The sequence below is a fragment of the Oenanthe melanoleuca genome, chromosome 12 (assembly GCF_029582105.1).
Source record: "Oenanthe melanoleuca isolate GR-GAL-2019-014 chromosome 12, OMel1.0, whole genome shotgun sequence".
NCBI lineage: Eukaryota > Metazoa > Chordata > Aves > Passeriformes > Muscicapidae > Oenanthe > Oenanthe melanoleuca.
In genome coordinates this window covers 4456317-4473264 of record NC_079346.1, presented here as the reverse complement: position 1 = coordinate 4473264, position 16948 = coordinate 4456317, and the positions used below count along the sequence as shown (strand labels likewise).

Sequence of the window (16948 nt, the reverse complement as noted above, 5' to 3'; positions counted from 1 at the left end):
TAAAGCCTTCACTGCACCAAAATGTGATTTTCTTCAGCTAGTGACCTCATTTGCACTTCTTTCAGCCAGGGGCAGGTGTGGCTGACAGTTCTGGTTCTGAAGAGAGGCAGCTCCCATCCCTCCTGGTACAAAGCAGGAAGCTGTAGGATCTATGGATTTAGGGTGAGGGCACAGGGGGGCACTGCCCCTAATCCCAGCTGTGTCCCTGTGCTCTGTTTCCTCTGTGGTACAAGCTGTACCTTCTCATCACCCCAGTACAGATGGGGAACACTGGACCACAGAGATAAGGATGTTCAGGGCACTGCAGGCACATTTGGGAACACCATAAAATGCACATTCTGCTTCTACTACTTCTACTTCCAATGCTGTCAGCACTCTTGAAACTACAAGGACATTTCTGAAAGTCCTCAATCTGCAGCATAGAGCCCCTTCAGCTGAGTGCACCATCCAAAAACCTCTGTGACTGGATGGAGTTTATGCCAGCTGGCAATCATTAAAATCTCAAAGGATTATCACATTTCCTTATTGAACAGCAAAAGCTCAGGGATGAAAAGCAATGAAGAAAAACCAGGAATTGGAGATTCCACTATTTCCAGTAATGCAACTGGAAACTGCAGGTTTTGAATATCTATTTTCTGTGGATCAGGCAGTTTCTGTAGTGCTAATTATTTCTTTATCTTCCTCCTCCTGCTCTGCATCTCACTGCCCACCTCCTTGGTTACCTGGTTTGGATCTCATGACCCCAGAGTAGTCAGGCTTAAAATTCCCTTCTAAAAGTTGATCTTTCCCAGCCCACTCCTCACACAAACTCTTGCCCAAGTCTCTGCACACCCTGTCCTGTTGAGGACCATTTTGCAACAGAGAATGCCAAAATGAACACAAAATGAGCAAACAACATAAATTCCAACCAAAGAATGCTCTAAGTTATAGGATTGCCTTTACAGCTTTCTTGGGCAGCCTTTGGCCTCCCAGATCCTGACCAAACACTGCAAACACAGTGAAGAGCCCATCATCCCCTTCCAGATGGAGCTTTTTCTTTCTGCTGAGTGTGGCAGAGGAGCTCTGGACACCATCACACCCCAGCACATATTCAGGCAGAACAAAGTGCCCCTTGTTTGTCCCATTCCCCTGATGAGCAGTGGGGACATGGGGAGGAGCTGCTGCCAACCCACCCAGCTGAACAAGAGGCTCTGCCTTGGAAGTGCTTCACATAATTAAGGCATAAATTTACCCAGATCTGAAAAGCAAATGAGGTCAGTCTGCTCTCACGTTCCCTCACAGACTGCTAGGAAAACAAAAACTCCAACAATATTAAGAATATAATGCTTGATCTTTTCTGCCAGCACAGCTCTGTTTTGTAGGACTGGAGCTTTTTTCAGGCCCTTAACCAGCAGAGCATTGCCAGCAACAGCCCTAAAGTAATGCAATTACATTGGCCAAAATCATCATTTTGCCAGGGATTTTATTCTTTCCTGGGGACTGATTAAGCTTGGAGCAAAACAGCCATCAGCAATCCCTTTAAAGTACAGACAACCCATAAGCAAACAGAAGGAAAAAAGTAAGTAAAATTGTTTGAATAAACTGCATTGCAATTTAGCACACTCAAAGACAAGTCAGGCAAAGAAGATATTTAAAATATGAGGTTTAAAAAAAAAAAACACAAAAAAACCCAAACACCAAAAAAACCTCCAAAGCAAACAAAAAAAATCCAAACCCACCCTAGGAATAATGTGCTAGTAATAGTTTAAAAGTGGCAAGTTCCAACCTTCTTTATTTCATAGTTAAATAAAAAAGAAAGCAGCACTTAGCCAGGGCCTAGTCTCCTTCTAAAAATAACACGTTGCTTTGACATTTATTTCCTTTATCAAATCTGTAATCAGCTCCTTTAAACAAAACCCCCTGGTGATAAATAAACCCAAGTGGTAATGTTTGCTTGGTGGAAACAATTACTCACCTAACAGCAAAGTACAAAGTTGCTGGCCCTGGTTTTTTGGGCAAGTCATGGTCCAGGACACGGTGATCCAGCTGCAGCCAGACACTCTGACCTCTATGGAAACAGGATGGGGAGAAAGTTAAAAACTGGGATGGAAAACACAGAAATTGGCTCTTTTCAGTGCCCCTGTTTACTCCAGGTGTTACTTTAAGAAGTTCAAGACTCAGCTCCAAGGCAGGCAAACATCCCATCAAAAAAATTTTTTTTTTTTTTCCCCTAACCCTTAACCCTGCAAGGCTGAGCCATGGGTGCCCTCCAGAGGCCACACACTCCTCCAAGCACCCAGCCCTGTCCTACACCAAGGCAGGCCCTGGAATGGCACTGGAGTTTCTGGGGAAGCTGGCAGCTTTTAGATAATGCCCTGGCAGCACTTTAAACCTCACTGTGACTCAGTGCCAGCAACCAAAAACATCCAGAAGAATTTTAGGGAAGCTCTTCTGGGTGAAAAAAATAAACTAAGTACAAACAGTATCCTCAAGGGATTTACAGAAGAGCTGGGGGGAAGTATTTTCCAGCAAGTGAAAGGACAAGAATGTGGCAAAAATATTCTAGTGATAGCCCACCATGTGAGACAAATATTAAATGTGAAATCACCGGGAAAGTATTTTACAAGGATTCTCTGGTTTGTGCCCAGAACATATTTTCCAAATATTTTCTATTTCATGCCTTGCCCTTTCCCTAGCCAAGCAGCACAAGCACAGGGTAGGAAACTCTTCTTTAAAACAAAAAGTCATTTTTCCATCAAGCCAAGCTGCCATGGTATCAGAGACAAGGTTTCACATTGCAATAATGACACAGGTGTATAAAATAAATAAACATACTCACGTGTCATCGATAAATGTTATCCCAAAATATTCCTTTTCTTTCAGGTTGAAGTGCGAGGCCACCAGATCCAGTAACTCCCGAGACAAAAGTTTGGGCTATTGAAAGAATAAAAATAGTTTTATTCATTTCAGTCCAGGCTTTTAATATAAAATAAAAATTTTCCATGCAAATACTGGTATTTGAGTACATATGGCCATGCTAAAACCCTGCTGTACAACTGAATACAGACATATCAGACTCAGGGTGTCTCAATGGGGATGTGTGGGATGTGTGGAGCATGGGGAGGCAATTCTGTGCTTAATCCATGACATTCAGCTGGCCAGCACAGGCTTGAGTGCTGCTTTCCTCTTTCTGGGGGAGAAGGCCACATGCCAGGCTTTCCTGCACTTAGAGCAGGAAGGATTTTCTAATTAGGAACATTGTGTGGTGGAGGATCTTGTGCTTTGAGTTCTGTTACAGGAATAAAACATCCTCAAAACCACAGAGTTTTCTTTCCACCTAAATGACAGAAAGCACCACCACAAGGGGTGTGTTTGATATGCTTTATGAATTTTGGTGAAAGCAAAAGCTGAATGCAGAACTGATGGCAGATATTTTGCCCACGATGCACGGGGAACTCCTTCAGCTAATCCAGGTGTCAGGAGTAGCACATATTGCCTTATTCCACTCCTGTGAGTTTTTCCAGGAAGAAGTATAACTTTTCTCCAACCCTCACTTCACCCTCCCAAAAAACAAGCAGAGGAACGTGGCAGTGGCTGCCAGTGCCCAGAAGAGCGAGGTGTGTACCTGAACCAGCAGCTCCAAGTTCCTGTCATCGAGGAGATGCACCTGGCAGTGCCGGCCCTCGGTCATCTGCAAAGACACAGCACAGCCCTGTCAGGAAGGGCAGGGTTCTGCCTTTCCTGGCTTGAACCAGAGCACGTGAGGCTTGGGGACAAGGGCAGTGTGAAGCAAGTGTCTGATTTTGATGGAGAAGGGAGTTCACTCCATCTGGAGCTGAGTCCTTCTCCAAGGACTCTGTCTGGGGAGCTGCCTCAGCACTCTCAGTTCCTGTCAAATTCAAGCTGGAATTAAGGGTTCATAGCAGCACTCAGGATCAGATAAAAACCCCATAAATGCTGTGAGAATTCAATGTGACGATGAACCAGCCTGGCCAGTGCCACAGCCACATGCTTTTGCTCTGGTGAGGAGTAGCTGACCAGGGACCCAGGAAACCCAGATCCATCCAGCTCTCACTGCAGATGGGTCAGCCCAGACCTGGTCCATTGACCTGTGTCTACAAGAGATGGAGCAACATTTTCACTTAGCTACTGAAAGTCATCACCTCCATGGGATTCTTGCATAGGAGCTGCACACATCAAGAAGGTGCCTGAACAGCATGGCTAAGAATGGGATGAGCTTTGCAGCCCCTGATGCTATATCTGAACCACCTCTTTCATGTCACATTTATCTCCTGCAAACTAAGTCTCTTCCTCTCTTTAGGAGGCAAGCAATTCAGAAATAGCTGCCCATTATGCCCTTTTAATATCTGCTCTTTGAAATCTAATACATTTCAATGAAAGCTCTTACATTATTTAATATCTGTTCTAATTCTGGGCCTTTCAGCAGCTCCAGTGAGGACCAGCTTTGCAACACTCCCCGGGTGAGAGCTGGTGAAGGAAACCTGGCTTTCATATTGGCTCTCCCAGCCTCAAAGTAACTCATTTTCCTGACAGCACAAGCTTCCAGCCGACTATAAATTGTGAGCTGTGAGCAGACCGGGGGTGGTTTGCTTAGACAGGGGCTCCCAGGGGGATTGAGCAGTAACATGCAATGGTTTCTCCTTTCACATCCCACGGGGATAGGACAAGGACAGCGCTGAGCTGTAGTGCCATCAGCACCTCTCATCACCTCCTGTGCATGCTGCACACCCAAGCCTTACAGAGGCTTTAAAACAAACACAATTTATACGTGATTCCAAGCGCAGAGACCTCCCACCTCTGCCCGGACACAGCCGCTCTGCCCCGAGCACCCCACTCAACAGAGCTCCTTTGTTCCGACTAACAGAGCTCATTGGGGCCAAAAGCCGAGAGGGAGTGCCCTCCTGAGGAGCTCTGCAAGCAGGGCAGAGATGAGACAGGAGCACAACTCCCTGGAGTGTCCGGGGAAACTGCGCTGCAGCATCCGTGCGGCATCAACTGCAGCAACAACTTTCGGCACTGCTGAGCATCACACCGCCTCCAAAACAGCAACACTGGTGCCAGGACCGCTTGCAGAGCGAGTCTAGAGGAGAGAAATCCCTTCCTTCCCCTTTGTCTTACTGCTACGAACATGAATTTGTGCCAGGTGAGGAGTGCACATGGTGCCCGCAGCAGTTCCGAGCACAGGGCTGCCCCTCCCTGGAGACAGCAGCGATCTCACGCTGCATCCCTTGGTGCTGCACCCTGCAGAGCATCATCCCTGTGCCTGCACTGCCTCAAGGTACCACCTCCAGCCATCCAGCCCTCGGGCTCTGGAAGCAAAGCTGTCCCACCCCAGCTCCAGCTTGCAGCCCGAGATTTATCTGTGGACACTGCTGAAGGCTCGTGGGGAAACCTAATCTGTTTTTTTCCCGGGCTATTGACTTTTCTAAGTTCCAGCCTGGATCTTTCCCAGGCTGGGGATCTTTCTCAGAGACAAAACAAGGAAAGGTAGAAAGAAAACAGACACCTGGTGTTGACCACTGAGCCGTGTGTCTCATGATATTTTGCAGAAAGCATGTTTTCAAAGAGGTGTTGCTTTCAATGAGTCTTTTCTACTTTGTTTTTTTTTTGTGATCTCCTTTATGCCGTGGCTTTTCAATAAATCTCTTTTTCCTGCTGCTTGGAAGAGGAGTCACGTTGCTGTATTCTTTCACTGGTTCCCAGCCTCACAGCAACATTTATTTATTTATTAAACACAGCACCCAGAGCCCTTAAACCCATTATGATCCACTCCCAGGTCCATTTGTTCCCCAGAGCTGAAGGGAACATGGCATGCTCATAACTAAGTGCCCGTTCCCACCAATTAATCATTTCATCAGCGCTCCCACCAAGGTGCACACATTTCTGGCTCTGACACACTGTTACCAATCTGCCCCTGTTGTGAGGTGTCCAATCCAATGGTGTTTTTCAATCATTCCCCATCTGTTGCTCTGAGATAGCACGAAGGTTGCCATTATTTAATTGCGAGCTGCTTTAGCTTTCACCCAGTGAAATCACATCAATCACTTCTGACTGTTTTAATTGCCTTGGTTGTGTGCTGTTAAGTAAAAAAGGTTTCTGTTATAGCAAACACATCCACAAAGCCTCTTGCTGAGGAGAAAGAAAGGTATCTGGAAGGATTAAAACATAAAAGAAATACTGAGCATCATCCATGCTTCAATTCAGCTATCCAAGGTAACTGCAAAGCACCTCAGAAGTAAATAAACCTCATAACACCCCTGAAGACAGGCAAGATGCAACTATCCCTTGTTTTATTGATGAGACAACATAAGGAAGCATCTTAGAAGTCCAATTTACAAATACAAATACAGACAACATTTTAAAGCCTGAGACACCAGGAATCTTTCCCCAGAAATCACACATCCACTTTCCAGAGCACTGGAAAGCTCAGCCAAGGTGCCCAGTGACAAAGCCCTGTGAAATGCCTGTGCTGTGACAAACCTGGCAGCTCCACCTGCATCCCCAGAGCTCTGTGGTCACCCCAGGAACACTTCATCCCATGGACACAGCTACAGGACAGCAATGTCCAGAGCCATGAAATGCCTGTTGCTGTAGCTCTGAGGAGAGCTGCTTGCACCCCTCTGCCCCCCCAGCCCATTCCTGAACACCTGAGGGTTACATTCCTGCTAAGGCACCTTCTCCATCCAGGATGAGACACAGGGATACTCACTGTGTGTCACCACAGCCTGCTCAAGGAACACACATCTGCTGGTGTGACCATCAGCTTTGCATCTGTAGGCTGCAGTCCCTGAACAAAGCAATGTTAACCCCAACAGTCCAAGCCCTTCTCCTCCTCCTGCACACCCACAGCTCCAGCCACCAGCACCCCCTGTCCCTGCAGCTGTGCAGGAGCTCACTCCAGTATCCCCACCCCATTCCTGATGGGGCAGAGAGCACTTCACTTGGCTCACCCCATTCTTACAATCAGAAGAAAATCACTCCAAATTATTATCACAGGGAAGCACAAGCCCATCCTACATCAGGAATGCCTCCCACCAGAGAGGTCATCTCCAGGAGACAACCCTCTCCTCACATCCAGCTGCCTCCCTGTGCAGACAGGGCTCTGATGTACAAGGCAATACTCACAGTTCACAAGCCTTTTCTATACAGGACACAGAACCAAAAGCTTTGGAAGCTATTTCAGCTGCAAGCTCACCTCACAAGCTCTGGAGTGTCAATCTCCTTCCACCAGCCCTGTACAGTCCCAGGTGTGATGTGACTGTGGCACAGCAATGCTCCAGCATGGTCACAGGTACCAATAATCTGGTCCCATCCTCTTGCCTGGAACAAAGCTTCATAAAGAGCTTTCCATCACTTTCATCAATGGATTTTGGCCAGGGAAAGGTGCCTCCAGCTCAGCAACTGAAGACTCTGAGCTGCTACAGCCAGAGCAGCAAAAGGCTCCCCCTTTAAATGACACTGGTGGGATTGATTTGATTTATTCCCCACAGCACAGGTCTGTTTCCTCAGGCTGTGGGAAGGGACTTGTGCTGTGTCCCAGCTCCCAGGGCACCAGGCTCCTCCAACACCCAAAGCCCTGGAGCCCTCACTGATACATTTTCTTTCATCTTTAATTCAGGACACCCTGCTAATCTGAACAATATAATTGATTCTCTCTCTGTTGGACCAATCCATCACGAGATGAGCACAGTTGTCTGGCTCAGTCAAGAGCTGGTGTGAACAGTCTTGAGATATTTATACACACACACATCTGTTTTCAGCTTATTCTCATTGATTTGGCATTGTCTGCATAAATGAGCAATTTTTGTACATCCCCCCAGATTGGTCATCTTAAGCAGTTATTTTTAAAAGCCTGCTAATATTTAAGCTATTATCCAGTAAAAGAAGTAGCAGCATAAAATTCATGAAGCATCTCTGTGTCTCATCTCATTCCCAACAGGAAATTAGGAGAGAGACATTACACAGCCTTATTTTTGGCAAAACCATACTGAGAGACTGGGAAACAATAAAAATCCAGCATCCCAAAGTCACTTGTATTCTCTGTACACAAGTAAGCAGCAAAACCTGAAAAATGGAGAGAGCTGAAAGGAGACACTTTCCACTGCAGAAATACAGTTATATCAAAATACTGCAGCTCTCCTAATTTACAGGCTGTCAGCAAAAATCTGATTCACCCACATCTTCAGTAAAAAAGGCAGATAATGAAGGGAAACAAACAAACAATTCTCAGAATATCCATGTGTGGAAATTAAAGCATATGGTGAGATTGTGACTCTACATAGAAAATTAGCATTATTATAAAGGTTTCATTAGCTGGGAGGAAACAGCATTTTGTCCTCCCTTTTTGTCACAAAAAATTATAACAAATTCTCCACCCAAAATCATCAAAGCAGATTTTCGAAAACATCCATCATTTAAAAAGATAATCAGCAAGGCAGAGAAAAAAACCCTACTTTTTGGCTACTTAGACCAATTCCCTACAATATCCTGAGCCTGACTGTTTATTTGGGGAAAAAAGCACATGCAGGATATTTATGCTATTTCTCTTGGAGAGAAACATCCTCCCTATGCAAAGCTGGTCCTCCTTACATGCAATATTTTTAGACATCCATGTGTGTCATCACGTTAGAGAAAAAATAAGAAAAAGAAAAGAGTAATTAGACAGGGTGTAAACAGGAAATCTCTAAAAAAACCCAAAACCCTTAAGCCAAAAAAAAAAAAAAAAAAAAAAAGTTGTCAGAATAACATCTCCTGAAGGGAAGCTTAGGAATGGAGAACATGAGGGGTCTGGGTCAGGAGCAAACCCCAATGTGTTGTATTCCCTCCAGGTCAGATTTCTCCCTCCCAGAAGTTAAAAAGAAGCCACTTGGCCTATCTGTCACTGACTTCTACTTTTAAGCCTTTTTTGTTTTAAGGTCTAGAGAAAGAAAAAAAACCCATAAAACAAAAAAACAATAAAACCCAAACCCTAAAAATTCTCTGGCCAAAGAAGAGAGGATTATACATAAGCTGCACATCATTAAGACAAAACTGGGAGCTGTGTGTGCCAGGGGCAGGCTCAGCTCTGTGTGTGCATCCCAGCTGCTCTCCCTGGGGATGTGCCATGGATCAGCAGCCCTTGTGTGCACACCAAAACCCTCACCCACAACCAGCCAGGCTTCACACCTTTGATACCCTGAACTCCATAAGAAGTATTTTGGAAGGAGCAAACCTCTCCCCCCAGTTCTTCTTCCTCCCTTTTCCTTTTGTTCAGGCCTGGGTGCTCCTGGAAACATCCAGTGTGGCACCAGGGAATTGGTCCCAGATGCACTGAGCTGTGCATGTTATTTCCATGAGCTCCTGGCAGAGTAACCATGTGAAATTAAACTTCACTGGCAGATGAGTAGCTCCAAAAGATATTTTATAGGCAGGAAAAAACCACCTGTATTGATGCACCCAGTGATGAGAGAGAAAGGGGAGATATTTTCACTACATGAATGGCCAGCACACAGCCTTAAACCTGCAGCTTGAAAAGTGAGAAATTGGACTGTGGTACTTCATTAGTACATAGATTATAAAAACTGGCTCATTTATCCTGAAACAGGCATACCACAGCAGCTCAGGCACTCAGAGCACTGAAGAAAATAATACAGATGAAAAGCCAAAGAGCAAAATTCCCTCTCCCAGAAGGCAATGCTGTCCCTTTGCACAAACTTCACTAAGCCTGTGCCATCAGGGCATCCCAAAATGCTTCCATCCTGCTCTTGCAGTGACTCAGAGGCAGCAGCACTGCTTTCCAGGTGCACAGGCCTAGAGCACCAGCCTGGATCTTTAAAGGATTTCATGTCCAAATCCCCACCTGAGCTGCACCTAACCACCCATTAAAGCATCACTAATTTCTTGTAAAGGTTCTGGTTTTTTATCCAAACCTCTCTCCTGTAACTCATAAGCCTGCAAGAGATTTCAAAGCTTAATACTGAAGCCCCTACACTTCAGATTTTCATTGGCATTTAAGTGGTTTTTTTCCCTCTGGTTCTGAAGGCATTTAGGATCAGCTCCTCAGCTGCCTCAGATCAGCACTGCTTCACTGACTTGGGTCCAACCAGCCAGCTTATATCTGGCCCCTGAACATGCACAGCCTGATCAAAATGTGAAATCACATGCAAGAATGTCTTGCAATAAGGAGCTGCCCTAACCAGGCACATCTCAGGAAAATAAAAGCCTTTGCCTGTCCTGGAAGGAAGGGGCCTGCATGCAGCTAGGGGGAAGAGGGAAAAAGTTATAATGGTTTAAATGACCTCAGAGTTTCCTGATGTGTCTGTTGGGAAAGCAAAGCTTCATCATGTTCCAGCACTTGGAGTCACTCAGAACTTTAAGGAATAAGCAGGAAAAGAACAGACAGAAGTTTGGGTCTATACCAGCATTGCTGTGGAAGCTTGTTAAACAATCTGCACAGATCTCCAAAAATGATGCACATTCTGGGGACCCTGTGTGCAAACCCACAGTTTTTCCCTGAGCAGTGTAGGTGCCATCACTCAGTGTCCCATGGTGGGAGGTGCTCAGGGTGAAACTGATGGATGAGGATTGGAAATGCTCCACTCTCCCATGAGTGAGGATCTGAGGAAGGGGAGCACTGCCCCAGCCCACTGCCACATCCCACCCCACTGTGTGCCTCTCCAGCAGCTCCTTGGCCACAGAGCAGTGCAGTGCCCTCCCTCTGGACTCACTGATACCTCCTGCACTGCCCAGTGGGTCAGCTCTGCATCCAAAAACTCCTTATCCCCAGTCTGCTCCATCAGCCAGGGCAGCCAGTGGGTTCCTGCCATGACACCACAGTCTGGCTCACACAGACACAATAAACCTGCAGTGATCCCTGGGAGGGCAGTGGCAGAGCTCCCACCAGCTTTATGGGGCAGACCATGTCTGCAGACATACTGCCTCTCCTTCCTAATCTTAAGTCATAAAGAAGCCTTTGGCTGAAGTCCTGTCTCCAGTGTAGTCAATTAATTTTGTCATTAATTTTATTAGGGTCAGGATTTTGCTTTAAATCATTTGTTTTCTCACTATTAACCTTTAACAGAAGCCAGTATCTGCTTAATGTTAAATAGCCAGTGATGCTCCACAGTGGCTGGCTACATCTTCCATTCTTTGTGCCCTGGCAAACCACCCTGTAGGACCCACCAGGTGAGTCCAGGTGCCACCCCCACCCTGTAGGACCCACCAGGTGAGTCCAGGTGCCACCCCCACCCCTCCCAAGGGCTGCAGAGGCCACCTTGGCTCTGCACACTCATGAGATGTTTACCCACAACAACTGCAGGCACTGTGCAGAGCCATTCCCAGGCCTCAGGGTTTTCTCTTTCTCAGGACCAGCCAGGCAGGGACAGACACTTAAAGCCATGAGTGAATGACATGCACAGAAATAACATTTTAAGAGGAGACAGGCTGGAGAAGAGTGCAAGCTCTGCACTTTGATGCCCCTCTGATGATGCTCTACATGGAAATGTTGGCTCTGCTGAAGTTTGGCAATGAGCTGGAGATAAAACACAGTGCCTGGAACAGGGGGCTGAGAGGCTGCCTGGGTTGCATGGCACCTTCCTAAAATAGCCATGTGAGCTGGAGATAGGATGAAAAAACTGGCTCCTGCAGAGCATCAACTGACTTTCATGTAAGCCCCACCAGCTGAGCCAGTGAAAAGGTCTGGCACAGGAACAGCCCAAGTGCTCTCCCTCACTGCAGGCACTGTGGCTTTGCAGGGCCACGTGCCAACAGACTTTCCATGCAGCCCTCCTTTTCCCATTGATTCTATTATTTCTCATTGCAGGGGATGGCAGATCTAAGGGACTCTTTCATTCACTCTATTGATGCCTTGTGTTCATTATAAAGATCCCACTCAACAGAGCAGGTCATGGGGCTTTAAATCTCATCCTCATCTCCCAAAATCCTTAGAAATAATGATGAGCATGCTGTAATAAGACCCCGAAAAACTGAATAAAACCAAAGAACAGCAATAAATTAAAATCCAGGAAACAAATTAATTCAATCTTCCTCAAAATGATAAATCCAGTGACCCAGCCAGGAGTTAGAGCTCTTTGCCAAGAGCAAAATGTAAGCAGCAGAATTCCCTATCAGGAATGTGCAATGTGAAAAACTCACCCTTCTCCTCCCCATGAGGAAATCTTGCAGTGTTCCTGCCTTTCCTGATGCTGCCCATGGCTTTTCCTGTACTTGCCTTTGCTCCATTCCACGTGGGGGTGCAGGGGGTGCATGTTCACTGCACACTCAAGTGCACAGGCAGCATCAGCCCCATTGCAGGAGGCAGAGGGAAGAGCTGCTGCTAAAGTCTGGCTCTGCTGGATCCAGACTTCCCAGCTGCCAAGCAGCACCCAGCCAGCATTTCACCTCTCCTGGCACTGCCAAAGGATCTCTCTGGCAGTGTTATCACAGATGCTCCTTAGTCCCTCTGACAGAGGGAGAGAGGTTAGTTACCCTCTTGAAGGATCAGCACCTTTATTGCAGGAATGTTCCCTTTAAAGGTGTCTCAAGATAGAAAATAATTTTTCAAGCAAGAAAAGAATAGGCAGGCAACTCTACAGCTAATGCTATAAAAAAAACTATCAGGAAAATTAATAGGAAACAATCAGTATGAATCTGCCACAAATATCAAGTCAATGAAATCCAACATCTGCTTTCCTTGGCAGCACACAGGCAGTGAATTCGTGTCTGGTGGAGACATTCTTATCACCAGCAGTGCTGAGACACTGCAGGCAGGCCATTACTGCACACAGCCCACAGGGCTGGTTTGTTCCAGTGCAATCTCCTGGGAATTCAGGGGAAAAAAGTATCCTGTGGGATCAGAGTGCTTTCCTGATGCTACCTGACAGAACAAATGCAGGGGCTCCCCTGAAGGCAGCAGCATCCTCTGTCCCTGAGTAAGCAGTGCCCACAGTGGGGCAGGAGTGGCACCAACCCTCCTGTGACCTGTCCTGACCTTTGCTCCTCTGCCAGGAGGCAAAGCAGTTAAGCTCCAGCTTCTTTGCTTAAGTCTCTACAACACCAATCTCAGGGTTTATTCTTTGCAGAGCTTCTGGTAACTTTTCCTGAGTTTTACCTCACCTCAGAAGCCATCCCTGACCCACTTGAACAAACTCAGCTTTCCCTGTTACAGGAATAGTTACAGAAGATGAAAAAATACCTTTATAGAAGAGTAATTTAACATCCCTGGAGACCCACACCCTGCCCTTGATGCCTTTTTGTCTCCCCCCAGCTCTGAAGCTCTCCCCCAGTTCTGATGGCTTTTCACAGGATGCTCCTCTGTCCCCTCCACCACCTCCCTGCTCACCCCTGAGTTGGGTTTTTGAGGGAAGGCTCTCAAAGCAGGAAACACAGGCAGAGCAAACCCTGACCAAATAATTGCCATGTCCTCCAGACAGCATCTCATCCTCTAAAGTCACCTTGAATCTCTTCTTCTCCTGCCCCATCCAGGTCCCTGCACTCAGCATCCCCCCTGGACTTCTCCAAGCACTCGTGCTTGGCAGCAGCCCCTCAGGAAACCCAGATGCCAGCCTTGGACAGACAATCAGGTAAGAAGGAAATGAAAAATAATTTAAAAAGAAGGCTAAAGCACAAATCCTTTAAATCTGCAACTCTTAAAAAAAATTGCAGAGAGCAAATAAATAAACCAAGAGAAGTCACAATAGTGGGCATGGGCTGGAGCAGGCAGAAAGCAGCGTTTCTGTGGAGGAAAGGAGCCAACATTCCCAGTGCCAGCAGCTTGCCAGGCACTCAGGGGGCTGATCCAGATGGTTCCACATTTCACTTTTAAAGCAAAACAAGTGCTTTGGATCAAAGGCTCTTTCTCAGCAGCCGTTACCCCCAGCTCTGTGTGCACTGCTGCATCTCCAGGCCACCTCTTCACAAGGGTTCTTTGGGGGGTGAGAGGGGAGGGGACTTTATGAGGAGATATTTAATAGTTGCATGCTGAAAGGAGTTACTGTACCAGGCACTGACTGCCTTTTCTCGGGGCTCATGAATCTGTGCTTTGTTCAGGTTAAATCATATCTCAGAGCAGCCCGTAAGGGTAATCTCTGAAAAGAGGTTTTCTCTCTAAGCAGAAGTTAGAGATCTTTGCTCCAGCTGCAGCAAAGTTACCAGAATCCAGCTTGGATTTAGCCCTTTGCTAAAGCAGCCAAGGCAGCGTTTACAACAAAGGCAGGAAAAAGCAGCTGTAAATGCTGGGATAAACAAACAGCCCCTTATCTCCTCAATGGAGTACAAAAGATGGAAAGAAGTTTTTATGGACTGATCCTTCAAGGCAAAGAGAAGAGCAAGCAGAAAGGTTTCAGCCTACACCACCCCAAGCTTTCTTTGCTCTGTTCTGCTTCCTGGCTCTCTGGGGCTCACAGCTCCGAGCTCTGCACAGTGTTTAACCCAGGACACACTGCAAGAGCTCTAAATAATCATCTGTCACTGCTGAGCATCAGAAATTAAAATACAGCCTCTTACCTCCACATGAGTCTCACACCCTGCTGGTTTAAATGGACTTGGGAAGCCCCAGAAGTACTCCCAGTGTGCATGCACTAAGCCTTCATGATTTCTGCACATCTGAGCTGGGGGAAGAAGGGAGACACGATCCCGGACTTCTTCCGTTGCCATATAATCTGAAGGAAGTGACCTCTGCATTTGTTGCTTTGATTACAGATTCAGAAACAAAAGCCCTTCCAGAGTGAGTCAGGGGACACAAGGGGTTGAAATGGGATTGTTAAAAATGGGAAAGCATTACAATTGTATGGGGGTTTTTTTGTTTCTTTTTGTTGTTGTTTTTTTTCTTTCCCCTGTCTGTGATATTAACCCCTTTATTATAAAACAAAACCAAATGAAAAACCAGCAGTTACTGACCAAAGGCATAGAATAGGTGCCAGTCCTGGGGCAGTGAGACACCTGAGTGTGGGATCATGATCCCTGTGTCACAGCAGAGGCTGAGGACCCCCATGCTGGCAGCTCTCATTATCCCTCCCAGCTTCTCCATCCCACACAGGGAGAGGAGGGGCAGTTGTGTAAAAACTTGGCACAGCACTAACACTTCAAGCCATCCCCAGTCTGAGCCCCTCAGAGCAAGGCTGAGCCCTGTGGCAGCAGGGAGCAGCCCATCTGAAGGGATGCAGGAGCAGAGACAACCAGAGCCTGTGTGCTCAGCACATCCCCAGGTACAGCATTCCCAAAGTGATTTCCAGAGCTCAGGTCTGCTGCTCTGATGTGGGTGCTGCACTCTGGGGAGAGAACTGAGAGCATGGACACAGTTCACAGCCTTGGCCATCCATCTGAATGTGCTCCTGCTCTACAGGAGTAAATCATCTCCCTGCTGCTCCTTTGAGGCTGTTCTGAGTGCAAAACACTGAGCTCTACTTGGATTCCCTGTTCCTTCCCCACAAGGATTCACACACCCCCAGCTCTGGCACAGCAGCACAAACTGGGTAACTGTGTCAGGCAGAGCACAGGTGTCACACAGGCACCAACACAGCTCTCCTCAAAGAAAACTCAAACCACTGACACTGCCTTCACTGAAAATGGAAAAAACAGAGCAACAAAGAACTGTGCACCCAAGTCCAGGAAGCTGCAACTTCCAGAGTTCCAACCTGACCTTCAGGCAGGAACACAAGAGGCACAAAGTCTCAAATTTACACCTGGAGTTACTTCAAAAATCTGAATGCTCTTATTCAGTTAGTTATGCTCTCAAGTGATCAGTTACTGTGCACACAGGACAAGCTATGAACACTCTCCCAGTCCAATTTTTAAAATTCAGGCATCTATTTTAATAGAAAAACATATGAAGTTCAACACCTGGAAGAAGCTAACTTGCTTTTCCCAGAAAGAAACCAGGTCAAATTTTGGACAGTGACACCCCAGATGTGGCTCCCTCTTCTCAGAGGATCTGAGTTCCCCATACAGGGGGCTCTGTGCTCAGTGTTTGAGGTCAACAGCAGGTTCCATGAAGCTGCAGAGAACTGTGTAAGGACAGAATCTTCCCAAAAACGCTGGGGAGAGAAGCAGCACTGCCTGGTCCACCCATCACAGGGTGAGTCAGCCCTGCTCCCCTCATCTCCCTAAATAACCATCAATCCAGACACCTCCAGAGGGCAGGTGGACACCCAGACACACCCAGGATGCAGAGAGGTGCCAGAGGTGCCTCACCCTCCTTGTTTAATTCAGAGGAACCAGCTTTGATCAAATAAAAACCCCTTAAATAGCTGCAGACAAAGAGTTGTCTTTTTTCCCAAAGTTATTTTGTAAAAGCCAACATGCTCATAGTCATGAGACTACAAAAGCTTTCCACTCCATGCTCAATATCACAGGTTTCATGAAAAAACCATAAGCTGGCCCCACATCAGGCAGGGGGGTGCCAGGTCAGGTCCAGCCAGCTGGTCCAGACTGAACCAGCAACCTAAGAGGTGGCAGTGAGACAGATTTGGGAAAGGATTTCAGAGCAACAAACTTGCATTTGTCTCCAAAACAGACTCCAAAGCCCCAAAAATAAGATGGAAAACAGACAGTGAGTCATGTTTCCTTAGAGAAATGATGTGAAGGTTACCTGGGTGGTGCCAGCTTCTGCCCTGCTGGGATAACCACAGGGACAGGAATAGCTGGAGGAGAGAGCACAGCTCCTTGGAGATCCATGGCTTCCAAACAAACACAGGGCTGCATAATTCAGCTGTACAGAGAACTTTTTTTAACTGAGAAAAAATAGAGTTTAAAAGAAATGCAGCACACCTGTAAGAGGGAGGAAGCTGGTGGAGCTGAGCACAGGGAAATCTCTGCAACTCTGAGGCAGAATGAGCTGAGTTTGGGGACAGCAGTGCCACAACCCTTCACTGAAGGGTGACCCTACAGGAATGCAGCACACCCCAGCATCCCCAGCAAGGTGAACAGATGCAGAGTTTGATAGGAGAGAGGAATTACTGCCACTTTCACTATG

The 16948-nt window shown here is 46.8% G+C and overlaps 1 protein-coding gene across 3 annotated transcripts in view; it reads right to left on the bottom strand.

Annotated features, from left to right (window-relative positions):
• Positions 1-16948, bottom strand: part of FRMD4B (FERM domain containing 4B) — a 76949-nt gene that overhangs the window by 53150 nt on the left and 6851 nt on the right. The window contains exons 1-4 of one of the 3 annotated variants that reach the window (XM_056501663.1): positions 14482-14559; positions 3605-3670; positions 2819-2913; positions 1955-2047 (exon numbers count right to left, since the gene is read on the bottom strand). In XM_056501663.1, the coding sequence (XP_056357638.1) occupies positions 1955-2047; positions 2819-2913; positions 3605-3670 (254 nt within the window). In that variant the 5' untranslated portion in view covers positions 14482-14559. Of the gene's footprint in view, positions 1-1954; positions 2048-2818; positions 2914-3604; positions 3671-14481; positions 14560-16948 lie in introns of those variants that run through there. The other 2 variants (XM_056501662.1, XM_056501664.1) reach the window with 2 other exon arrangements.